This window comes from Diadema antillarum, unplaced genomic scaffold (assembly GCF_040938485.1).
Source record: "Diadema antillarum isolate AM-2024a unplaced genomic scaffold, OU_Dant_1.0 seq00000364_RagTag, whole genome shotgun sequence".
Lineage (NCBI taxonomy): Eukaryota > Metazoa > Echinodermata > Echinoidea > Diadematoida > Diadematidae > Diadema > Diadema antillarum.
Window position 1 is genome coordinate 758,394 of NW_027271365.1, and position 27,824 is coordinate 786,217.

General features: G+C 39.6%; 1 protein-coding gene across 1 annotated transcript; it reads left to right on the forward strand.

Annotated features, from left to right (window-relative positions):
* The first annotated feature begins 3,784 nt into the window (after window positions 1-3,784).
* On the forward strand, window positions 3,785-26,982 carry LOC139731183 (scavenger receptor cysteine-rich domain-containing protein DMBT1-like). Its single transcript, XM_071642065.1, has 13 exons — window positions 3,785-3,981; window positions 13,482-13,611; window positions 16,063-16,401; window positions 17,791-17,945; window positions 18,764-18,965; window positions 19,482-19,802; window positions 20,336-20,653; window positions 21,011-21,322; window positions 21,491-21,814; window positions 22,627-22,932; window positions 23,510-23,686; window positions 24,108-24,219; window positions 24,964-26,982. The coding sequence occupies exons 2-13, from the start codon at window positions 13,506-13,508 to the stop codon at window positions 25,220-25,222; spliced, it is 2,931 nt and encodes a 976-aa protein (XP_071498166.1). The 5' UTR covers window positions 3,785-3,981; window positions 13,482-13,505; the 3' UTR covers window positions 25,223-26,982.
* Window positions 26,983-27,824: the final 842 nt, after the last annotated feature.

Consider the following 27,824-nt stretch of genomic DNA (forward strand, 5'->3'; position numbering starts at 1 on the left):
ATGTTGAAACTTGAAAAAAAACACACCATTATTATGTTACGTGAACCTGTAAATAAACAGGAAACTATGTAGATATACTGTTTTCTTCTTTGAAATGTATGTCTTTTTATTGACTGTTGTTAGAGATATGTGAAAAATGTGAAAAAGGGGAAAAAAGAGATGTTGAAACAAGCAAGTACTTCTACATCACTTGATATAATATATAAACCTGTAAATGAACAGGAAATTTGTAAACTATGTTGGATTCTGCTTTGACATGTATGTCTTTTAATTACAGTTGATACAGATATTTCAAAAGTTAAAAGAGAGAGAAAAAAGCATGTTGAAACTTGAAGACAATTGCTTATTGCATCACTAATATGTCAATCTGTAAATACACAGAGTGTTAAAACGTTTCGCAATTTCTTTTGAAATTCTCTTTTTGTACCTATTTTACAAAGCAATACCTCCTTATGTTGTAACCCATTGAAGACGAGTGAGAGGGCTCTGATTGCATTACTACAAGGGCTTGGTATGGAGTCCTCCACCTTTTGGGGAGATCCGTGTTACTACCGCGCCAATCCGCGTTAGCGCGGTGTTCAAAACGTGTTGAGAACGTAGTCACATCGCGTTTAAGTGCTTTCCGTCATCGTTGGGACACGGTTCCGCCATGAGCCGCCATCTAAACCGGCGATGTGTGATCGCCCCTTAACCTTCTCCACGTAGGTTTCTACGAAAGGGGTGTGTCCACTGATGCGAAAAGTTACCGCGACTACGTCAGCAACATTTTGCGGGGACCGTTTTTTAACAGGATGGGTAAAAAAAGTTACTCGGACACTAAACCCGGCCGTTGTCGCGGTAACAAAACCGAGCTTCAGTCACATTATCTTCATTGTTTAATCCTTCGGATGGTACTTAAAGGCACCAGTTCCTTGAGCTTGCTCATAAGTGGAAGTGCTTCCTAAATGGCCACGTGGCAGAAACAATCTAACACACATCTAAAAAGAAAAGAGAATCCCTCTACCGTTCTGGCTCATTTGATTTTTTCTTATTCCGCCTGTCAAGGTCAATGTGGAAATGGAGCGGACTTTCACTTTTAGATTTTCAGCTAATATTGATCTCTTTCTCAAATGGTTACAAGTTAATATGCAGGATATACTGTTGGAGGCTGAAACAAAACGTTGCTCTCTCTCTCCCTTTCCTTCCTCTTTCCAATTGCTTTTCATTCTACAAGTTTATAAAAAAAAAAACCCTTAGCGTAATGCGTATTAATGTATCAATACATGTGTTTTAATATGGAACGTACAACATATACACACATGCTAATCAATATATATATATACGTGCGCATAAAAAAGGTTGGTCCGTCGGGTATTCGAGCTTGGGTCTGCCTTAATCGCTATGACGTCTCCGTGGCCGAGCGGTTATACAAGGCGTTGGCGTTCCATGCCAAAGACCCGGGTTCGATCCCCGACGGAGACCAATTTTTCAACTGTGAGTTGGCTCAGTCGGTAGCGCGTCTGCCTCATGATCAAGCGGCCCGGGTTCGAACCCGAGTCTGGACTGAGCAATGTTGTGTGTAAACATACCGTCCCCTCTAGCTAGAGGCAAAACACTCTGTCCCTCGGATAGGACATAGAATGGAGGTCCCGTGTATGAGAGAGTCTCAGCTCATGCACGTGAAAGATCCCGCTTCATTCATTCATCGCAAAGAGCAGGGTGTCTAACCCGGTGAAGTGGTCCCACCCCACATCCAACTGGACCCCATGGAAGACCAGCTTAGTGTAGCTGAATCTGGGCTATCCAGCCGTCTTCACAGATGGAAAATGAACAACAACAACAACAATAACAACAACAACAACTCTTGCGCTTTTCCAAAAAGGAGGAACAGTAAGAGGAATAATGATGTCAAAGCTACACACCGATTTCTCCTTCCTTTCTCATATCTAACATTATATAAATAAATAAATAAATAAATATATATATATATATATATATATATATATATCGTCATGCTCAAGACATTAAAGCTGAGGAAGACCACGGTCGAAAGCTTCACAACTCTGCCGGTTTCATGCGACATCTTCTGTTATCTACATTGTCTCAACTATGTATATATATATATATATATATATATATATACCGAAAGCTTGGAAATAAACTACGTTGAACTAGGTACGTCCGTTGAATGCTTCACCTTTTCGCACTGTATGTACATAATTTATATAGTGATATATATATATATATATATATATATATATATATATATATATATATATATATATATTCATATACATAATGTAATATAATGAAATATAAGATTATGTTATATATATATATATATATATATTAATATATACACATATATATATATATATTAATATATACACACACATATATATATATATATTAATATATACACATATATATATTCATATATAATATAATATGATATAATATAAGATCATATAATATATATATGATATATAGATAGATAGATACATCATAAATGTATCCACATACCAAGACTCTACGTCAGCGGTGGCTTGGAGGCCCGGGCCACCAGAAAATTTTGCGAGTGTGTACGTTGTATTTATGTATTGTTGTTGTTGTTGTTTTTGTTTTTTCATCCAGAGCTCAGTGCTCCACAACTGCATTCATTTCGGCTGGCTGAGGCGAGTATCCAGGGTTGCCAGATCACGGCTTGTCGTCGTGACTAAACATAAGCTATATTTTACGGCCAAATGCGGCCAAACCTTTTTTTTTCTCCTCTCAAGGCAAAATTTTATGTCCAAATTCTATTCATCCATGATACCACCAAATACACCTAGAAAATCTATTTATACCTGGATATACAATAATGATTTTGATGTTTTATCAAATTATTACAGTTTTAATGTTTTGATTTTTTTTCTACTTCCTAGGTACATTACGTGTCATTTGAAGCACTTTCTCATACCTGCCAATTTTTCACATACTTAAGGCTATCATTGTTGACTGTATTTTGATATTGATTGAATCATGAGATGTTTTTAAATGATTTTCTTCATTTTTTCAGGCCACCAAATTTCATTGTCGGGCTACCAAACAATGAAATTTGATGCCTTTGGTGGTCCGAACTAGCTACCAGAGGGGGGGGGGGGGGAAAGTCTGTGTCGAGCTCTGCATACACGTGTGCGTATAACGTCATAACGCTAGCAGATGAATATACAACATGTATAATCCGGATGTATATTCCTTTTGGTGGGTGCACATGTTAATATTTTGTACACGCCAACGTACGCCTGTGTGTCTTTACTCGAAAAATCTACAATGCCGGTTTCTTATCTGACATGTAAAGTGCTCTTTTGCTCTGTCACAACTCGTTAAGTCATTCAGACCCATTAATCCACAATAGTTGAGGATAAGGGAATGGGATTGGGCGTCTCTATAACACAGAAGACATGCACAAGCTTTGTGAAGCGTTATATTGTGTTCAACTTTATCCACCCCATCTATTTCCGTTGTACGGGTAATCAGCTCCGGTTGTTTGTCCTCTTTTGGACTGTTGTCCTGAAAAAAATCTTTTAAATAACTCGAAGTTTCATCCAAAATGAACTCAAACAGCTAGACAAATTCTGTGTACTTCATGCAACACACCGTTAATAAGAACAGAGATCGGTAGTAATCACACCTTTCATGAGGTATACACTTTTAACTCGTGACCTGACCAGTTTGTCTGTTTGCAACAGTAGCGGAAAGAAGTACCAGCAAGGGAGGCTTTTTCATCAAACTATTTTTTTCCTCCCTGTGTTTTTTAACACACGGAAGCGTGCTCAATCTTGCTTCTCCATTGCTCGCGTGCAGGTTTATCCCTTTCCAGCACGTTGTCCGACGGCGAAACTCTGTCACGAATAAATCTGCCCGTTTGGAGACAGATGTATTGTGTTTCACGTGGCGTCTGTAACAGATACGCACTGCGAGCGACGGACGGAGTATCGACTACATTTCGCAGACTTTAAGGTAAGGGAATTTTATAAATCCACCAACAAAGCTAATGTTCCATCAACAACACAATAGCGTTATAAATTAATGCCTTGGTAAATTACAGTAACTCCGATAATGATTGGTCTTTTAATTCGACGCTTTTCCTATCTGCCTGTTTGCCCGATGATCAGAAACTTTCTTTAAAAGTAAAATTCTGTCCTCATTAAAATTCTTACTTGGCGTATGTAGTAAACCATTGGTTGGTAGTGTATTGTATGTCTTCCATGTGTGTGTATATATATATATGTGTGTATATTGTCCCATTTGTTCGTTCATCCAAGCATTATAAGTAACTATACATAAATAGGCCTACTTAGCTTTGAGAGAATACCTGGTTCTGCCACGCAGCAAGGTATACGTGTGCGGAATGGCCTTTTCTCTACCTCCTCTGCCGCTGATCCGCTCCGTTCAAATCAGGATAATATATAAGCCTAGATCACTCCATACACTGGAAGAAATCTCTCCCTTTGTTTTGTTTTGTTTTGTTGGTTTTTTTTTTGTGTACAGATGTTTCGACTCGTTCGCATTTGCAATAGTGGTTTAGTAGTTTAGACCTAGTTTTATTCGCAATGAGAAAGCCGATCCCCGCAGGCCTACCAAATGTGAAGTTCCTAATGTAAAATTCAAAATATAGTGTTCTCTTCGTAGTCTATTAGGTTTATTGTCGATTAGCGAAATGCATAAGTTTTGCCCCTATGCCTGCAATCTAATGTAACTGTCGTAGACACGTGATTGTCTATTGGCAGTGGGTGCCTAGTATGTGTGTGTGTGTGTATGTGTGTGTGTGGGTGATGATCAGATGTTAGGTAATCAAGTATTTTATCATTCTTTTTGTATGACGTGTACGACTACCATGTTGAGTGACTTGGTAATGTTCATCAACAGTAAGTCTGTTTGAGTTTATATCCTTTCGTTAGTATATGATTGTGACCCTGCATCACAAAACCACCAAAATGTCACCACACATGGATATCTTGTTCAAGGCAGATTCTGAAAGAACCAACCTTATGCTTTGAAATGACATAACTTATGACTCAATACTAATGAGCTTCCCTGAAACTATTTTGCTACAATTAAAGAAAGAAATAAAATTAACCAGGTTGACCCATTTCACCTGTTTGCGTCCTCACGGAAAATCGGGTCGTATACGACTTTTTCTTGGCTTTGTGATGCATGGTCACATATTGCGATAGGATGATAGCTGACATTTTAATCTTCATCCATGTCTTTTTTCTGTTCTTTTTTAATATCTGTAAACATCTGTAAAAGCATTGAGCATTTCATTTATGAAAAGATTCCAGTGTGTTAGTATCGGTGAGATCATGTGATTTAATCTCTCCTTTCCCCCTCCCCTCACCACACCCTACATTCTTCATTCATATCGAAATGCCTTTAAAATGGCTGCCAACACTTTGAAATGCCTCGTGCGCAAAACCGCCATGATCCAAATATGACTCCTAGTTGTCCATCGCTTTAATCTTTCTTATATATAAACCACATCAATAATAATGTATTAAAGGTCAAAACTAAGTTCTTCATGAAGCCCTTTAACCTTATTTCATCACTGCAAAGATTGTACTTACAAACGAATACTCTAAAGAGAATGTTAATATTAGTTAATCTTAATTGTTTGCCCTTGTTCGATGTGATTGGAGCCTGCAATGAAAAAAAAAATCCATATACATACACACATCCATGCATATATAATTACATAAAGGGGGGGGGGGGAGGGCTACATAATATTACAATAGGCCAGATCGACATGCCCTCTTCCCATGGGGCACGGAGTTCTTACATCATAAACACGTATATTGATTTTTTTTTCCCTGAAAAATACTGAGAACTAGTTCAATTTGTTTGATAAAACACCGGATTCATGGATATTAGGTTACACAAATGAAAACATGCACGTGTTATACCTTTCCTTGGGAAAGTTTTGTCTGCGGAGTGATTTTAAAGGAGCTGAAGGAAACATTTCATTTCATTTCATTTCATTTCATTTCATTTCATTTCATTTCATTTCATTTCATTTTATTTCATTTCATTTCATTTCATTTCATTTCATTTCATTTCATTTCGTTTCATTTCATTTCATTTCATTTCATTTCAATTTATTTTCATATTTCTCACATATTGCACAAAAAGCATATAAATACGAATATTATACAAAACATAAATTAGATTTACCGGAATGTACAAAAGTTTGTCTTGGTATAAACACAAGGTCTGTATACATGAGAGTTGAGCTATGGTCATAACGCGAGAAATATGATGGGCCTGTGTGAAAGTAAGCTTGTACAGCCGCAGGTCCCCGTGATAAATCAGATTAGGGAAACTATGAGATACAGATAGTTTTTTTCAGACCGTACCAAAACTGGGGGAACGGACTAACAAAACAAAAAATGCGATCAAATAAATGTTACTAAATGAAATACACGTGAATCATAATGGGATATCATCCCTTTCTCCACATGCAGTGATTGTAGATTCAATTCATTTCAATTCAATTAATTTATTTTCATTGCTTTTTTTCAACAAAACATATCACAGTATAAATCAGAAATTATATCGTATACGCATACATTCAACTGGTACAAAGGATAACTGATAGTTAGCATTAAAGGTGTCATGCATACCGGCAAAATACAAAGTTCTGTTTATACGAGAAAAAAAAAAGAAAGAAAGGAAAGGTCAAATAAAAAGCATGCTCGTATACTTTGAACCACTCAAAGAATTTTTACGAAAACACTTTTTTTTTTAACAAATAGATAACGTGGCAGTGGATACAATGTAATTGAGATGGAGGTTATGATTTGGACACATGTGATTCCTGCATGGTACCTGTATAGGCTTACTGTTCAACAAACAAATATGTAACCTGGGCTTTTAATGCTGAATGATTTCGAAGACAATAGATGAAGATCAAATTGAGCATACTTCGCTGTTAGATGTGAAGCCAGTGTAATAACTGTAAGGAAAAGTTGAGCAGGATGACTATAATAGATGCCCTCTAATTAGTTACTAGTAGTATAAGTAGTAGTAGTAGTAGCAGCAGCAGCAGTAATAGTAATAGTAGTAGTAGTTGTAGTAGTAGTAGTAGTAGTAGTAGTAGAAGTAGTAGTAGTAGTAGAAGTAGTAGTAGTAGTAGTAGTAGTAGTAGTAGAAGTAGTAGTAGTAGTAGTAGTAGTAGTAGTAGTAGTAAAGTAGTAGTAGTAGTAGTAGTAGTAGTAGTAGGATGAATATAGTGTAATCTGTAATCTAAACACGAGACGCCCAGTTTTTGCAGGTGAAAGAAACGATAGAATGAAATACGAACAAAGCCAGACTTCCAACTGTTGCAGATCTCCCCTTTTGCTTTAGTGTAGAAAGCTGAGATATATTACACATGGATATTTTCTCTTTCTTTGCTTCATTCTCTCCCTCTCCGTCTCTCGTGCGGGGGTATATAGAAGACAGGCGGAAGGGAACACAGGAGATACTTATTTAGGCAGGGAAGGAAGTTGGACAATGCTGGGCTGTACTATTGCACCTGTTTAAAGGAAGGGTTTTGGTATAGGGTAGGGAGCGAATGGAGGTAAAGCAAACCCCATCGAGGAAGCTGTGCAAGACATGAAGATTGTGCCTTGGTAGAGTCGAGCAATTGACAAAAGATACTCTGGAGTGTTCTGAATTGAACTGAAGTGAACATTGACTTCAGTGAATTACCTCATTTCTCACCACATTTCTCATCACACAAACTCGAATGATGGAATGTTTGCTAGGATGTTGTTGGTACTTCAAATCTCTATTAGTTTGTTTCATTTACACAAATAGTTAGCATTATTACAGGGGTAAACCTGTAAATGTCTTCCATTCTCGTGAAAGCTGAACGTAACATGGAAAATGCTTTTGTGTGTATATATATATATATATATGATATCTATGTACACGTTTTTTTTTTCATTTTTTCCATTTATTTATTTAAGCATGGTTGAGTTTAACGTGATTCATTAGATTCAATGAAAACGAAAGTGCTGATATCAAGGAATATGTGAACAATATCATGCCTAAATGACAGTTCTAGCTCATTTTTTTTTTCTTTTTCTTTTTTGTTCTTAGTACATCTTGCTTGCATATTTTTAACGACAGTGAGTGGGAACATGTGCATAAAGAAACAAAAATGAAGCATTGGGCTGTAAAGCCAAGCAGGAGTGGTTGGCGTCGATAAAGTAAATGTAGATCAGGACGTTGATATATATCGCGCGCTCAGGAATATTATGTGGTTACCTATGTTGAAGTGACCTGTAGTTACGGGGCTGGTGAGGCAGGACTATTTCCAGCGAAGGAAAGGTACACAGGAAGAGCGGTCCATTATGTGCGAGGGGGGATTTCCTCGTGACTCTGTTGAGGTGTTTATAATCTCCATGATCAACGATAACACTTCCTGGTATTGTTAGTACTTACTGATTGGAGTAAGAGGTACCTGTATATTGCGTCCATTCAGAATCCATGATGAGTACTTTCCAGCAGATGTATGTTTGTAGCAAACCACTTCTACCTGTTTAGTAGAAATTTAAGCCTAACTCCATCCTGTGCACTTAAACATTTATCTACTACTTTGATTTTTTAACATCCTCGTGTACAGTTACACCCTGAGTGGGAATGATAAGAAGATCAAAACAATTATTTTTGTGTCTTAAATGCGAAAATACAGCCAAGTACCACTGTCTCTTTTCTCATATCCATTCTCGTTTTCATATACACAACGAGTTGATTTTTGTTTCATTTACACATGACTTGCACTTTTATACATCCGCATATCGTGTGAGTCGTCGTATTGGTGTGGTTACATGTGTTAAACATATTTACAAATTGCCATTGCGTAAACATCCTATTCTTTATGATAGGATCTGAGGTTGGAATTATGGCCTAAACTGTGCTCATTTCAGAGAAATATGACCGGATCAAGGTCGAATTTCCTTACTTTTTGTGTTTAACCGCACAAAAAGTAAGAAAAGTCGACTTAAATCGATTATTCTGTAATATCAGAAGTCGTCATGTTTGGTATCATCTTATACTGTGATCAATTCAGTACTATAGGCCTATTGTGCTTTATTTAATGGGACGTACGTGTAAAGCAGGCGGCTTAAAATATCAATGTGTTTAAGGGTCGAATAGATAATGTAAAATGAGCAATCTTTACGATTTGGGTATATTTGGTGATGATCGGACAAAACAGATCGAATTCAATTTGACAATCACCCGAGACGTGAACGAGAACTTTCAAAAAACATCATGATATTGCTAACACAAAAGGCATCATCTTTTCAGTGATAAATCAATATTTTGACTCCGTTTCATCGATGGAAGAGCCTGGGGCCCTGTTTCATAAAGCTGTTCGTAAAGTTACTCACGACTTTACGAACGACTTAGATATGGCAAGTCAAGTGGGTTTGCTAATAATTGTTAATTTCAATAGCTAAAGTTGAACTTTGCCGATGATCATGATTATTCTTACATGTTAACACACGTTTTTAGTTGAAAGTGAATTTTTGTCCTAATGTAGATGAAATATTGACATACAGTTGTACTTTGTTAAAACGTAACTGGAGAAAAAAAATGGGCATACATATTGGCACTTCATATTCCAGTCGTTCGTAAAGTCATGCGTAACTTTACAAACAACTTTATGAAACAGGGTCCGGGTATGGCGTCGACGAGGGGAGCCCTTCACCGATTTTAGTGTCATCGCTGCAACGCCCTTTGGTGGTTGAGTGTGATTGTGTCGGGAGGTATATGTTTCCGATAGAAAAATCTACTTTGCCATTATTGACGGGAAGAAATCTCAAGGGCCAAAGGTACAGAGGTATTCAATGAGATTTAAAGACCTGCAGTAAAGAATATTCGGTAACGAGAACGTCCGTGGTGTCCCCACTAATCCAATCATGAACACGAGAAAGAAAAGTGTCCTCTCGATCTGTGTTCCTGTCTTTGGATTACATTTAATGTTTGATACCATGCCCCCCTTCCAGTCAAAAATCAACAAAAGACTAGAAATCATCCCCTCTGTGTATGCAATATCCAGATCTCTTTTGAAAGTTCCACTTTACGTATAGCGAGTGATCATGAAATTGAAATCAAATCACCAGTCTGTCCGAACATCAACGTCCATACTCAATGCCAAAATACAATTTGTTACCCTTCCGCACATTTTATGCCCCATGCACATCATGCCCCATGCACTCGTAAGATCATATCAAGCATGCTACATTTTTGATGCGGAGTTATCCAAGTTTTTTAAATGATAATCAGTAGGCCTACAGCCATTATTGCTCTCATTTTAAAGAAACACAATCAATCGGCAGAATTTCCTTACTCTTTGTGCTGAGTAATACATGTCGATATGAATAGTATTCATATGAAATTCAAGAATTAATGAGTCGAGTGCAACAGATTTAAAGAAAACAAACAAACAGGGAAAAGGAAAAATGTTAGACAAGGTTGTCTGGTAATGCACATTCAGACAAAGGGATATAATAGATCGAGTTATTGCTTTTACATACAGGTGTACTAAAAAAAATGATTTATAGAGTGTAGAACATCAAATAGGTTGTTTTATATTGTAATTGAAATATTATATACATACCTTATATCAAATCCATACAATGTTGAATTCATCTTGCAATGTCAGACTGCAGTTGTTCCACTTAACTTTACTTCCATAACCTGTCACATGACATATAGTCGTTAAAACTTTTAACATCTTTTTCATCATTTGTGATTGTTGTTGGGTCATCTTGTTTACATTACTGATAAATGTGGTGCGGAAGGGTTAATGGGGTTAATTGAGCGGAGCATCGCATTTACTGAGATTTGTTTTCCCTGTGTGCATGGCCTTCAAAAGTTATTGTAGTTATGATTCTTCTTCTTCTTCTTTTTTTTTGCCTTGACCATGTTAGAATATGAGGTCGACAGAGGTGCACATCCTGACTTTTCAGAATAAAAGTTTCGGTATGCAGAAAATACGTAGTATATTCTGAGTTTACGCTAGTAGGCTGTCACCACAGGAACTTGCAAGGTTCGCGGTGAACATCACTGTCTGGGTTTCATAGTTAAAGGCCCTGATGTTTTGATTGGTGATAGCTGCACTCTAATACCAGCAATTCTACCGTGCCTCTACATAGAACGGCTACACACCATTATTTATGCTTAAATTTATGTTAACAGAAAAACGTGGTTTCACTCGCGGATAATCATGAATTCCTGTATGGTTATCATACATTGATATTTGTTTGCCGTCCATTCCTATATTATGATAGCGTCTTTGAAGTATGATGTAATAATGCTCTTGCCGTAAAATGACAGTTTGTTCCAACGTTGTTAGCGTAGTTTCCTGTGAAGGAAAAGACAGAGGTTCTACGCAACTGCTGTACTTTGAAATCAAATAATTCATAGAAAGACAGAATTTATTTCATGATGTAAATATCTCAGATTTTCCACAATGGTGATGTTTTGTTGCTTTTTTTCTTCTTCTGTTAAGCACAAGAAGCCGGTCTAACTAAGAAAGCTCTAAAGTCTGCAAGCAATTCCTTACGAGACGTCCGTTTCCTCTCATTGTTGGAAAGATGGGGAGACACTAGACATATATAGACAAATACTTTAAAATCGGAATAAAGTACATGAAATACTGATACATCGCTTGTTATCTAGCCTTTTGACAAGGCCCTCTCGCTGTATGGGCAAGAAAAGCGAGCCTATTGCCGTGCGGACAGCGCAAGGTCGCGCTCGGTTGGGCTCGTCTCCATTCAGTGAGAAGGCCTTGTCAAAAGGCTACAATCTATCAGACTCATGATACAACTCAAAAGTTAATCGGCAACTATATTAAGTAAAAGCTTCACTGCAATGTTAGGGACAAAATATGTCAGAAAATATTGTTTAAATGTTCTTTTGGGTTGTTTTTTTTTGACATATTCATTACGAAGTGAACTATACGACCATGTCATCCTAGTTATTTCCGTCTGACAAGAAAAACAGTCAATCCCACCGATTTCACTGAAATGCAGCTAAATTTCTAGTCATTTTTTAACTAGAAAATCTAGTAAAATTTTCGACTAGATCGTCCGAAGAGTGAATGATTATGCAATCTAGTTATTTCTGTCTGATAAGAAAAAGAGTCAAAGCAACCGATTTCACTGAAATGCAACTACATTTTTGTAGTTATTATCTGACTAGAAAATAGAGGAAACTAAAGTATAAATATCTCTAATTATATTAAATCATATAGGCCAAGTGGAGATAACTGAAACACAAACTGATATTAAAAACAAAAGCGAAAACGAGGAACCTAACCATGAACTGTGAGATTTACAAAAACGGATGTGGATAATTCGGACGTTTCATGCGTGTCTGTTTGAGTGTGTGTGTGTGTGTGTCGGGGGGGGGGGGGGGGTCAGGTGTGAGTGTTCATGGTTGGGTCAAAGGTTCACCTCTACCCCCCTTTCCCTTCCACTTCCCTTCCCCCTCCCCCACATTTTTTTTTCCCCATGGAAAGCATCTTCATCTAGGGGCGGTACCCCCGTACAGTCCTGGTTTTTGTTGTGGGACTTCTCTTCCTTTTAATTTTCGATTACTTTATCGCCCCTGGTTCCGCCTCCCCTACCAGCACCTTGTGTTTCAGTGACCAATCATTGTTCGACCATGTCTTGCGCTAGGTTTTAATCAAACTTTACGAGCGCTTTAAATCAAACTCTTATTTGTATTTCCAGTATATCCATTCTTCACCTTCCGCATACGCCTACAGCTATAAAAAACACATCATGGACCTACACTTAACACAGTGTCGATTTTGAAAGTGTTTTCCCCCTGTGTTATTTCGTAGAAAGCCGAAAAAAACCCACAAACCTGTACTTTCCTGGGCTTTTGATGATGGGAACACTCACGTGACTAACATAACAAAAGTACTTCGGTATGCACCAAGAGTGACTGAATAATTAGGGTGGATATTATTTGAGACGTTGAAACAAACATTTTGTTGTAAAATGATCTGAAGTGAGTTCATATTTACTAGATGTAAGGAAATGATACTTGTATTATAACCATTTGAATACCTTGATAACCCTATACTGGCAAAGATTATTTCATCCAGTCAGTACATAATGACACATATCGCCAGTATCATAACAGTAAGGAGAATAAAAAATGAACAATTTAAGCAAATATTTATGACTTTAACAATGATTGGAATGACAGCAATACTAACGCCGATCTGTGTTGATGCCTTGTTAACCTTCGAAGCCAACCACAATAACTTGATCACTACGACGATCGATAAAAACCCCGCAAAATTAGTCCATGCCTCGTATCGTTTTACACATTTCATATCCCCGAAGATTTAAGGCCCTAAGCCCTCGGCATCACAAAGGATCATAGGATCGAAGAATGACAGCCATGGCTTATCGCCTCTAATATATGTTTGTATTGAACGGTCTTTCACGCAGACGCTGCAAAGTACAGCGGGCATAATGACATCACGCGCCGGTCCATCTTCAAAGACAGGCGCGTTTTACGTCGCAGTAACATTTCTCCTCTTGCTCGGCTGTAGCAAACAACCCAATGTCCACTGCACGTGTAAGTATGAACAATTCTATTGAAGTTGTTACGCCCATTAGTTCTCACTCAGAACCATTCAAAATATTCAAGGATCCTGTATTCATATCAGCCTTTTCATGCAGTGCAATTTTATTTCGCTAGATACCATAACTCAGCAAATATTCATCTACCATTCCTGTTTACAGAGATTGCCCTTTTAGATACAGTTACGTTAGAGAATGTTATAGATATTGAGCATTATACGGTTTTAAAGTGCCATTTGCCTTTAAGAAACATACATTAAGCAAATTAAAAGGAGATTATGCCGTCATAACTGCTCGATGTTTTATGTCAATTGCGTTTTTGTTCCAATAACAAGCAATCTTTTACCTCTAACTGTCATCCTCGCGTATAGTTATTAGAAAAAAGCCTTTCAAATTTGTGCCTTTAAGATTGAAGGAAAAAAGATTTGTGAAGATTACTGGTTAGGTAAACAGGAGATAGTGTGATGATGTAGGCCCGATATTTTGTATACTTGCGGGAAAGGGATGAATCACTATTTTACGAAAACATGTGACACTAGATAATGCCACAGCTTTCCTTTTCGTGTTTGATTTTGATAACATATTCCTCGAATTTGACCTTAATATTTTGCAAAGTCAACTCGATTATGGAGTTGAAATGTACTACAATGCGTATTTAAAAAAAAGTAATCCTTTGGAGGCCTACTATTTCATAATTGTCAGCTATGTAGAGCACAATGTTGATTGTGAGGAAAGAAGAACTATTCCTCTTTCCATTAGTACCCAATTATGTTGACAAATGTCACGCACGAATGAGCACCTGAACTTTAAATATAGCAATGACAAATTGCACTTTTTCCAAGTTTGTGTGCTTTTGTGACGAGCAATGCATATCTCACTGCATGGATGACATCTGTTAATGTTTAGGGTTTCTCCTAACATTTTATGGTTCATAATCTTCAACATAGTCACCTGTCCGATAACTTGGTCACTCCCATGGAGGCCAACCCACAACCCCGAGGATTCGACCACTTCCATTGACAGATCTTATCCAGGCAGTGAGACATGCATTGTTCCTTCACAATGACACGCAAGCCCTAAACGTGCAATTTGTCATTGTTGTCTTTTTTAAGAATTCATGTGCTCAGTCACGCATGATGTTTGTCAACGTAATTAGGTATCAATGGAAAGAAGAAGGGTACCCCTTTACTCACAACCAACACTGCGCTCAATGACCGACAATGTTAAAATAGTAGCCCTCCAAATTTGGATTACTTTTTTTTTTTTATACGCGCTGTATATCCCGTCAAGTCCTGGGGTGATTTTGTCTCAGAAATTATCCTCTTGTCTTTATTAAATTGGCAACTCTGAATTTAATTACGTTTCCAGAACTAGACATATTACACGGCGCTGCCTATCCATTGATTCTGTACAGGATCAGGAAATTATTATTCACAACTGCGAATTTGAGAGACAAGTTATATCGTTGATATTTCAGACGTTTTTCAGATTCAGTAATAAAATTTCGCAATTAAGAGGCTTACTTTATTATTCTTCAACTGAAATAGACAGTGGTGTATAACCAAAATAGGATTAACACGATATAGGAAGTCTTTATCATATTCTACGAAATATTAGTATGAATATTAACATTAACAGTGAAAAGATACAGCACAAAGGCACTCAAGTGTTGTCTCTATTGGGAATTGATGGTTTGGGCTTGAAACACGAAGCAAAAAAAAAATATATATATATATCATTGATAAATGGAAATAATGGCAACTATGCGACGAACATTAAAATGTTTCCTTCTGATTACTCACAATTTGTGCATTATGGAAAAAGACTGTTTATATTGCTCTGGATATGTGTGATGACTCTGTCATTTCTTCAGAAAAGGGTAACACACATGATATTTTAATCAGAAAAAGTTAATGAAAATAAATATCAAAAAGATTGCCAAAATGAAGCAGCAAGGATGAATAAAATACAGAGTAAGATAATGTTTCCGTATCCAAAACCAAGAAATGGAGAGAAACAAAAATCATGTTGAACAAATAAATGTTATCACTTTCTTAGTCATTCCAAAGACCTCCAAAAGGGTTGGGAATTGTTCCTTTTCGTACATCGACGCACAGAATGGTTGGATTTGTTCCTTTTCGTACTGTACGTCTACCCCAAACTTTGGAATTCATTAACCCTCCCAAAAATGAATCATATAGTAACGTTTGAACAGCATCTAAAATCCCATCTCATAATGGCATATGAGATACTGCCCTTTCAGTTGATTGTGTATCTGATGTATTAAAGCTTATCACGTCTGACATATTGTTGTTTATACATTACGGTAAGTATTTTGTACCCTTAGCAGAAGGTGCTATAAAAATGTCATAATGTAATTAAAAAAAAATGATCAGAAAACATGTCGTTAAAACGTGTTTTTTGTTCTCATCTTTCACTCGTGTAGCTCCACCGATGCCTTACCAACTTCGACTGGTTGGTGGGAGCGCACCAAACGAAGGGCGGGTAGAGGCCCGCGCCTCGCCCTCGTCACCTTGGCGGTCGTTCTGCGGAGCTTACTTTGATCTCGAGGATGGGTCGGTGATTTGTCGCCAGCTCGGCTTCGGCAATGCGACGGCGGTATCGACGACGGCGGCTTACGGCATGGGCGTTGGTACGATCCTCTCGATGAACCTACTCTGCACTGGCGACGAGTACGGATTCGAGTTCTGTCCGACTGGGAATTTTTCAGAGGGCGATTGTCAGCATGAGAACGATGCCGGAGTCGTCTGCGCAGGTTCACCACGTAAGTTTCATTTGCCCAACACCCCCAAATCACCTTCGCTCCACTTTCTAATTATTTGTTCCTCCCTACCACCCCCTCCCTCTCTCTCTCTCTCTCTTTCTCTCTTTGACCCATGTGTTCATCTTCGGACAAGGTGTTTTTATACCTACATGATGTTCCTCTATACCAAGGTGAATCAATGTAGTCCTGGCAATGTTTGGGTATCAGTAATGTTAGGTACTGCTGTTAGGAACAGCAGCGATAAAACCAAGCGAGTAACCCCTGGTAATACATAGCTGACCATAATGATTTTTATCATAATGTTAAAACCTATGCAAAGGCACAATTACATCTTCACACATCCGGACACACGCAACGAGTCACGGCATGTTGCAAACACACACACACACACACACTCTCTCTCTCTCTCTCTCTCTCTCTCTCTCATGTCGCTGTGCGTTTATAATCGTGACCTCGTAACTGCTATCTATAGTTCTCTAATGTATATGAATGTAATTATAAACCCTAAAAAAGACTGGGGGGGGGGGGGGGCTTTTGGCCCACTCGACATTTTCCATGATAAATCCGTAACGTAAAAATCTCGCGACGGTATGTTTCATGACCTTTTTTTTTTTAGTCTTGTGCAACTTTTGAGATCAAATTCGGGAAGTCCAGGTACGTGGTTCTGAAGTTACGCAATATAAATGCATGTCAGACCCTAAATTGCTCAAAAGCGTGATTTCATGTGCAAATCCGATGTAAATACTGTTTCTAGCCAAAATTCATAAATGTATCATTATTTTAGCTTTTGCTGATTAAAATCAATTAATTTCATGTTGTTTATAATCGAAATAGTGTCGCCGATGATTTCCATCGAAAAGAAAATAAAAACAGTCGAAAAGTCGAAAACAATGAAATACATAACAAATTTAAAAAACAATAGAATACATAAGAAAAAAACTTTAGTGCCACCATTTTTTTGTACATTCAATGAGAATCCTAAAAAGAGTACCTAGACCAAAAATTAGCAGTTTTAGGACTTTTGTCTACAGATTTACAGCAAAATTTTCAATTTTGTGCATAAATTAGCACAATTAAATTGTTAAAAATAAATTTGAATAATTGCGGAATAATTACTTATTCAGTTTTGTAGATCACCTTTGTGGATGACGCGCGTGCCAATTTTCCTCGCGATCACGCGGTCAACGGCCAAGATGGGGGGTGGGGGTTGCTGAATGAGGCACCCCCTAGTCTTGCTATTCATCAAAATAGGCAAGTCTTTTTAGGCCATTTTCTGAGAGTTGTCATCATAGTAACTGTATCTATGAAATGGGAATTAGAAATGAAGATGAGGATTGCAGGACTGATTCCTTTTTCCATTTTAAATTAATTTGCTTCTCCCCCTAAAAGCAACCTTGCCACCTATCCCTACGACGACCCCTGCACCAAGCCAGCTGGTGCGTCTCGTCAACGGAGGGAATCCATTCCAAGGCAGGGTGGAAGTGTTCTTAAACAACGTCTGGGGAACCATCTGCGACGACAGTTGGGACACTACTGATGCGAGAGTACGTACTATACTTCGTTTGGTTTTACATGTCATGCAATGATTGTTTGAAAGGAAGCAAGCATGGGCGCCACACCTTTGAGTTCCCCCAAAAAGGACGAGCCAAAGACAGATATAGTCCCTTGCAAATCAGGGGCACAACCCCTGCTGCTCGAGAACCTGACACAGTGAACCCTGAAACTATATCGTGGGTGTTATTAATTGGGTCATCATCTAAATCGCTTGCAATCTAAACTTAAGTTTTCCCGTGAATGCTTTTCCCTCTTAAAAAGACGGCGTTCCTTCACTCCCCTTCCAATATCCTCTACGGCCTTTCTCAGGTTGTGATTTTCAATCTGGCGCCTTTTCTTTTCCTGTTTATACGTCTTTCCTCCTCCCAACCACGTCCTTTCCATCCACACCCCTCTTTACCATGGATGTATTCTGCCTTTGCCCACTTATACATACATCTTCATCAAACCCACCATTTTCCTTCCTCCCGTGGCAGTGCCACGGGTCTTGATATGACCATCCCCTGCCTCTGTATAGTCCCTGCCACCTCCCACTCCTCAACTTTTCCTTCTGTTCTCCATTCTTCCTTCAAAGGCGTCATAATTGTGCATTTCCCCGACAAAGAACTGACTGAGTGACGGAGAAACGAAGAAGTACAATTAAATGGATGATAAACACAGTGACTGAGATCAATATGGGGGCGTTTAATACAGGAAAATACGAGCTTCTGCAGGCGTCTACATCCGTCTTTAAACTAATAATTGATGGCGTTACCTGTATTTTCTTTGTTGTGTTACTTTGTTGTCCTTTGAATAAATCATCCTTCAGATCGTCTGCAAGCAGCTAGGGTTTGGAGATGTCTTTGCTGCGACAACAAATGCCCGCTTTGGCTCGGGCACAGGGCCAATTCACATCGACGACACGAGATGCTACGGCAGCGAAGCGTCCGTTCTAGAATGTCAGCACCGCGGGGTCGGCATGCACAATTGCCGTCACTCGGAGGATGCCGGTGTGATATGTCTGCCGAAAGGTGAGCACACATATAAGTTCTAAAATTCTTAACCTGTGCATGCGCAGTAGGAAAATGATCGGGAAAATAAAAACCCTATACAACCTAGTCGTGAATACCGCTTGTTGAAAAATCCGGAATCTTTGTGTCATGAGGTGAATTACGTCGTGACGCTCTCTTTGCTGAAGTTTAATTATGTATGCTGACATAACATACATCTCGTTTTAAACAACGCCCCACCCCCCGGAAATTCTTGATGTCTTATTGCTATTAGTCTGGAAATATCTCACATCTTCACAGAAAAGTAAACGAAAGTTCGAAGAGTTATTCGGGACAAAGAAGTTGTCAGGTCAACCGTATGGATCTGGAACTAGGTATATTAAACAAACTTTGTTCTCTGCTGTCTTAGCTGAGAAAGACGCTTAGTAGCTCTTTTATGAGCTGGCATAGTATACCCGTGCAACACGTTTATGCCACCAGCCCTCATGTAGATTTACGTGAAATTCTTTAACTTTATGACAACCTTTGTTCCTCCAGTGAACCTGGTTGGTGGCAGAAATTCTTCCGAGGGCCGAGTCGAGATCGAAGTCAACGGCGAATGGACGACTGTCTGCGGTAATGGTTGGGACATAGCCGACGCCAACATCGTCTGCTCGCAGCTCGGTTTCGGACCCGCCATCGAGGCCCCAGTGGGCGATCCGCGCTTTGGACCACCAAGTGAGGGCCGGGTGTACATGACCGATATGATGTGCAACAGCAACTTCCAGCTACTGTCGCAGTGCGCGGCGCGAAAGGTCCCGGATGGGGATCCCTCGTGCCCACACTCGCGTGACGCGGGTGCCGTCTGCAAGGCTTCAAGTGAGATTTCACTCATTTCTCTGTTTATGGTGTAAGGTCAAGGAAAATATAAGCTCCTTTTATCTGCATAGTGTTAAATGCATATCTTAGGAAGATCAGCCAATTGCACTTGTATCTTCGTATTGAAATAGGACGCTCATAATTATTATTCAAAGCTGTAAGCAGCCGGTAATGTTCTGTCGGTAAAGTTTGTTAACTTCATGACTCAGTGTTGAGTTCTCTCCCTAATGAGGTATGCAGAATCAGATTAAAGGAAAAGAACCTTTCCACAAACGGCAACATATTTATCAAGATACTTCCTAGACATCACAACGCTAATCGAGGGCATGTTTAGCTATAGAGCATGAAAGGTGTTATCCACCAATCCGGCAGAAATTTCGGGCTCATGTTTTTCGCATACTTTGCTTGGTCTTGGGTATTTGGGACTAAATCCTATCATTAGTGTGCAAAAGATACCAGTTACAAGCTTCGTTTCCATGTCGGATTTAGGATACACTTCATTGTATTTTCATCTGTTCCTGCCCATGCGCCAGGCACAGCAACCGGCATTCGTCTGGTTGGCGGGAACAACATTTTCGAAGGCCGCGTAGAGCTCAGTCGGAATAACTCTTGGGGTACGGTGTGCGACAACGGTTGGGACTTGAACGACGCGGCTGTTGTTTGCCGTCAGCTCGGGCTGGGTAAAGCCGTGGAGGCTCGCAAGTACGCCAGCTTCGGTCGAGGTTTCGGTCCCATCTACTTGGAGAACGTCGGGTGCGAGGGCGACGAAGAAAACCTGCTCGACTGCCCTTACGAAAACCAGACATCTTGCAGCCATAGCGAGGACGCGGGTGTCGTCTGCGCGCCCAAAAGCAAGTTTCAGTAGTCGTTGTTTTTTCTTACTTTTTCCACCTGTTCTTCCTCGTATTACTCTTCCCACTTCTTATACTTTTCTCTCTCGCTCTCTCTCTCTTTATGCCTCTTCCACTTCTTGTACTACGTTTTCACCTGATAAAGATGATAGCCATGATACGAAAATGACAGTAATTATCATGACTTCTGCTGCACTTGATATCATTATGGATAGCATAATGAGGAAAATTGTCAGAAGTTAGTTAATGACTTGTGAAACCCGAGATTTATGATGAAGGAAAGATCAAATTGTCAATGTTTATAATTATAGCAATGACCTCATATATAAATACTGATTCGTAAATTCATTTTCATAGTACGCCTCGTTGGTGGAAAGAATGCTTACCAGGGCCGAGTGGAAATGTATGTCAACAACGAGTGGGGTACAATTTGCGACACCGATTGGGACTCGCAGGAGGCGCGGGTTGCCTGCCGACAGCTAAGCTATGGCTTTGCCGCATCCGCCAAGACGGGGTCATTCTTCGGACCGGGCAAGGGTACGATCCTCGCGGAGAATATCGGCTGTAGCGGCTACGAGGGCTCACTGGTGCAGTGCAACCGTTTCGACCTGCAAGCCAACTCGACGTGTGATCACACTCGTGATGCAGGCGTCATCTGCTCCCTGCCGGGTGAGAAACGTTCCAGTCATATTTAGATAAGATTCTTTCTTTAATTAGTGTACATCAGTGAGATCAAGAACAGTAGCTGCACAAAGATTATGTTAAAAACATATGGCAGTCACAGAGCGTTACCATGGTAACGGAATGTAAATACTTTCTTATACACATTTTCCTCAGAAAACAACATAACTCTCCGCCTAGTTGGAGGGAACACACCGTACGAAGGCCGCATAGAGATTCAGCTGGAAGGCACATGGGGCACGGTGTGCGACAACAACTGGGATAAATCAGACTCGAGAGTCTTGTGCCGTCAGTTGGGCCTTGGACCGGGCGTGGAGGCCCCTGGTAATGCAACCTTTGGCAAAGGGACGGGCCCCATTTACGTGGACAACCTGGACTGCCGCGGTCACGAGTCCTCTATCGCCCTCTGTCCAAACAACGGCGTGGAGGTGCATAACTGCACGCACGACAACGACGCCGGGGTCGTCTGCTCAGCACCAAGTTAGTACACGTACACCTTCGCACACCCTCGCTACCCCCCCCCCCCCCCCCTCACACACACACACACACACACACACCCTTTACCCCACTCTTACCCGTCCTTCAGTTTGTGCTCTGGCGTGCTCGGCGATTAAGATCAGGTTGAATTTTTCTGTTCAGTGTCGGTTCGGAGAAATTTTCATAGACCTCCAAATGCGAAGAGTTTGCCAGTAGCGTTAATACAGTAACGTTGTAATACGTATTACATCCATACCCTTTGGAAGTAGCTATGATGTATGATGTATGATTTCTAAAGCACCAGACCCTCGTAAGTATACAGTATAGATTCATTCATTCATTCATTCATTCATTCATTCATTCATTCATTCATTCTTTCATTCATTCATTTCTTTATTGGTCTATGTCAGACATAGAAATAATTTGGCTTCCATTGGCATTACATTGCAACAAAATGATCATGACAATGCAAACACATTTTACATCAGAATTCGGAGAGAAAATGCCAATGGTGGTCGCTACGGAGCAGCGTCTCTAGATCCTCGGTTTGAAGAATTCCCTTCTACCAGATGTCCTCTTGACCATATAAGAATGAATACCTGATAATATTGGAGTAACATAGGATCTTCTGCGCAAAAAAATGATAAATTAATAAAAAAAAAAAATAACGCTGCTTATAAACAAGGAGCAGGCTAGCCTAAGTAATACATGTTTAAGCCGTTTTTGTTGCTACTACACTGTATGATAACAATCCCTATCTCTGTTACAGGTAAGTTTGTTGTTACTTTAAACTGTCTCATTTTCTATGATACCAGTTCGTTTGGTCGACGGTTCGAATCCCTTTGAGGGTCGCGTCGAAGTGCTGAAGAACTTCATATGGGGCACTGTGTGCGATGACGGATGGGACTTGGTAGACGCAACCGTCGTCTGCAGGGAGCTGGGTTTCGGCACGGCGAAGCGGGCCGTTTCCGGCAGCTACTTCGGCTCGCGCTCGTACGGCAGCATCCACTTCGACGACGTTGCGTGCACAGGCAACGAGCAGTCCCTCAAGGACTGTCCTCACTCTGCAGTACACGATTGTTCCCACCTCGAGGATGCAGGTGTCGTCTGCACAGGCAGAAGTGAGTGACAGCTAGGTTCATCTAATTTTTTCCTTTGTTTTTCAAGCTCAACTCCTTTATTACACACTTTCATGAAAATTATAATACATTTAGAAGCAAATTGTAATTGCGTACCCGTGAATGTTCATGAATGCATTGGGTTGTAAGACAAAGGCCCGAAATCACGAAGGTGGTACAATCTTTGGTCTAAACCATAAATGGACAAACACCGTAGTTTTGTATGGCCGCCAAGTAACGCATGGCCTGTTCGCAATGTTATTTTTTCGTCCACGAAATGAAAATTTCGTTAATGAAATGGTCATTTCGTCCACAAAATAGGCCATGCGACACTTGGCGCCCCATACAAACTGCGATCTTTGTCCGAGGTTTAAACCATGGACAAAGATTGTACCACCTTCGTGAATTCGGGCCAAAGAGTTTGGAGCACAGATTCATCTGATTTTGAACCGTTAATGTATCGACGAGCGCAATGACAAGGTCCTGCCATAACGTGGGTCAACTAAAAAAAGATTTACAGAGCAAATGTCATACTAACATATGTCTTCTTTCCCACGCTCCTCTTCCACTGAACTGTAAGAACTGAACTGCGATCTACCTGTGCTGCCGCATAACACGTACATGAGCATCATCAAAGCATCGTTCAAGGAAGGGGAAGTGATCGCTGTCATTTGTCAAAACGGCAACAATTCTGAGGAGTGGCGCTGCGGACCGGACAAACAATGGATCGGAAGCCCAATAGCCTGCAAAGAAGGCCGTAAGAGCAATGTTATCCCTCTCCCGCTAAAAAAAAGAAGCGTAAAAACCCTGATTTCAGATTTTAATATGATAACATTGGATCCTAGGCACATAATTTATATTTCACGAAAATTGGTTAGAAATTTATCGTTTGATGGAATATTTTGGCATGTAATTTCGTTTGACGATCAAATTCACGAAATTTGTTACCTAGGCCTATATTTTGTATCTCTCTCCCTCCCTCTCTCTCTCCTCTATTTTTGGCTGTCGCTCATACTTAGAGAGATACAAGTAAACTGAGTACTTAGAATTCAGCCACGACACGGCGGACGCGTCATACGTCAAGGCCATGTCAATATACTCCTTTTGTTTATGATTATAAGACATTGCGGGTGAAATAAATACATATATTTTTATTCGATTTTTTTCAATCGCGACAGAAAACGGAGATGATGGTCCGGATGGCCCACATGTTGTTATTGGTGTGGTAGTCATTCTCGTGGTCATCGTCCTAGCCGTGCTGATAATAGCAGCCGTCGTCTTCATGTACCGGTAAGTGGTGGTAGTACTGTATATGGACAGCATACACTGATAGGCTACAAGGCATAATGTGATATACGATATTATACTTTACCATAACCAGAGCATGAATCGGAAGTCTCGAATCCACATACCATGACAGGAACCTTTCAACAGCATTAAGCAGATGCCGAGGTCAACCGTTTTACATGGACCAGAGAATCACCTCGTTCTCTTCATTTTTTTTTTCAGTTTTACATGGCAGTGGTCGCCTGCATAGTCGAGGAGTGATTGCTCAGTGCACCCAGCTCTGCATTAGAAACTACCAGCTACCTAACATCTTATTGTACTTTATTCTTTATTCTGTGATTGTATATTCAAGAGAGTTTGATGGCACAACGCTTTAACTCCATTCTTGCATATATGAAATATTTGAGATTAGAGCTGCTAAAAACAAAGATCATAATGATCACAACTTCAAGAATATGATCCTTGTTATGGTTCAAGTGAGATATCACTGGGGGGGGGGGATTGTGTGTGTGTTCTATTTGATGATGGATTTACCTTAAAATGCTTTAAAATGCTGCTGAACCAGGTTTGCTATCGAACTTTTGTTATAGAAATATCAATAATTTTTTAATGTAATTATGTGATTAATCTCTTGAGAGTAAGAATTCAGAAATACAGGAGACCGTTATCTTATCGTGGTAACGATTTACTTCCGTTGTATTTTATGGGCTTTGTTTTATTCTTCTTCTTTTTTTTTTATTCCGACAGCAATCAGAGGAAGCAAAATCTACAGATGGCGGTGACCATGTCTGACGTCCTTTCTCAAATTGAGACGGTACGGAACTCTGGTGGCGCCCCCGCAGATGGTGCCGTAAAATCTGACGCGGCGCCACCGCCCATGACATCGGTGGAAAACCACGTGGCATCACACGACGACGAGGAGGAGACTTTCAAAGATCTTGGGTTCTTGGAAGACAGGGATTCCAAGAAGGCCAACACGGGCGGCTACGCGCGCCTGATAGAGTGATTGTGCCAATAATAATTGTCTGTAAAATCACGTGATCTGATGATGGGCGGAGCATGGATACTATAGTGAGAAAAGCGAGGTTCGCGACCTGTGAACTACATTCAGCGCATTAACGGGATGTGCAGGCCGTGTTTAAGTACGGCTTCCAGTTCAGTTTGAGTCAGATCACACAGTACTATTTATCTTTTCTGATCTTTTTGTCGAAAAGGGACAAAATAAACGCAAAAACCTGAAGAAGCCAATGCGTAGACCGTTATTACTGCGCATGTACATACTATGTACAATGATTTAACACTATTTTTCTTGAAACTTGTCTTCTGTATAGCACTGATAACATTCTTTACTTACTTATCGTGTAATACAATCATAATTTCCTCCTTCGTCAATGGGTGCCTTCTTACTTCGTTTCTTTATTGCTTTTTTTAAAGTTTTGGTTTGGCTTGACTTTCAGACACTGCGGAAAGAAGTGTATTCACTTTGCACTCCTTGCCTAATCCATTTTATTTGGGGATATACTAAGTATGAGAATGTGATAGAAAACAAAGCTAATTATCAATGAGCAGTTGCAAATAAGTGTAATTTATCTCACTTATTCAATGTTTTCCAAATTAAACATGATTCCTCCAACACCCATCGGGCCGAAAGATGCGTGCCCCTCATTCTCTACTTCTGTTAGCGCCGAGCTAAAATGTGCTTGCGTCATCATTTCATTCATATAGAAGCCAGGGAAGCTGTTCATTAAAGGAGAAGAAAACGTAGGGTCGTAGCCGGGGTCGTAGCAACGGATTGCTTAATCATAAACAATGATAAAAGAAACCAAGCCCATCATGAGAGTGTAAATGGAATTCAAAGGACAAAGGTGTGATTTACTGTGGTAAGGTATGACGAAAACATGATATACAAAATATAATGAGTTACTGGTAACGTTTGCACATAAATCGATCTACTGATCTCTAAACGTTCGCGAACATTTTGTTTGGCTATACGTTCATTAACGTTGAAAATGTCTTTATTAATGTGATGTACAATCTTTTTAGCTTCATTACTGTGATAACATCAATCGTCAGTTCAATAGTGATCATGATTCAAAATTATAGTCAGTAACAGTATAATTATTGTAAGAAGTTTGCAAAGTCCAATCTGATCTTATATTCTCATTTCTTTTCTCGCAGACAAACTGTAAATGTTATCCAGGGGCGTCACCAGCTTTTTTTCAAGGGGGTGCGTTTTGACAGTAAATGTAAACTGTGAGATTTTCTTTTTATTTGATTTATTGGCTCCTGTGTCATCATGTACATTTACACATGCTCTATGTACACTGTGTTGTACATAATTTACATGTGATTGTATTGACCGATTCGGGTTCGTTGAGGGCAGCAGACATTTTGTGGCACTGGGCGCAGCCATGAGGTGTCTTAGCCGGATACCCCCTCCCACGGTGGGAACTTTTTATAAAACAAGAGTGTAAAAGTCGTGTCTATTATGGTAAAAATAAAAATACTATGAAGGACTATTACGGGGGTACATTATGTGACGGTGTGAGATCCTCGGCGAGGGAGCGAAGCAACCGAGCGGGAGAGGGTGTAGGAGGGGGATACCCCTCCCACGGAGGGACTTCTTGTAAGAAGAAAAAAAAAGGATAATTGCATTACAATTAAATGCGAGCGAGCTTGAAAATTGTGATATTTTACAATCTCAAACTGCGGTTTGTAACTATATTTTTTCGCTTTGGAATTGAAGGGGCGCACCGGGCGCAACTGCTGGCAATTACTGGCAGCAACATGAGGATAATGGCGTAACGATTAACCCTATTAAGCCCAAGCTATTTTGACCCCTCGCAGGCCCAAGGGGGGGCACATTGTGCCCCCCCCCTATATAACTTTTTTATTATTTGATGTATCATCGTCATATTTGGCACATGGGTAGAGTAACTCATACTCTACATGACCGTACATTTGAATTTTCTCAAGGTCACCCATGGAGGGCGCTATTTTCCAAAATATAAAGAAATACATAGGATATATGCCAAAAACATGATTTTTCTGTATAATTTCTTTATCCCAATTATATATGTCTTATTAAAGACCAATCATTTTCATATTTGTCACAAATGATAAGCAAGTGGAATGTTATTATTTGTTACGGTTGAAATTTCTCAAGGTCACCACATGGGGGCGCTATTCATGTCAACATAAGAATACATTATGAGACCTGAGATGAAATGTTTCGGATGGGTACATGTATAATTATGACACTTCATATTTGCATAATAGTGGAATTTCAAGATTGCAAATTGATGATATGATGAACTAATGATATTAGAGGCATAACTTGGGTGAGGGAATCAAAATAACACAAAATAGAAGGGCAATCTTTAGAAAATATTATTTTTTTCAATTATCTCTATTATATCTATTGTTTTATGCCTTTGTCTCATAAAAACAAAGGAAATAATAAGAAAAACTTTCCAGGACCATAATTACTTCAAATTTTGCTCCTTCAACAAATTTCAGCCAAGAAACACCCATTTCATCCACTGTAATGCTGTTAAATAAAATGTGAACAGAAAAAAGATGCAAAATCTGACTGACATGGTTGTCAG

Bases quoted from the DNA above. Each gene is read 5' to 3' on its own strand.
- LOC139731183 (XM_071642065.1), top strand. From the start codon at position 13,506: ATGACATCACGCGCCGGTCCATCTTCAAAGACAGGCGCGTTTTACGTC. The intron at 13,612-16,062 runs GTAAGTATGAAC...TCACTCGTGTAG, and splicing joins ACCCAATGTCCACTGCACGT to CTCCACCGATGCCTTACCAA. The intron at 16,402-17,790 runs GTAAGTTTCATT...TCCCCCTAAAAG, and splicing joins CGTCTGCGCAGGTTCACCAC to CAACCTTGCCACCTATCCCT.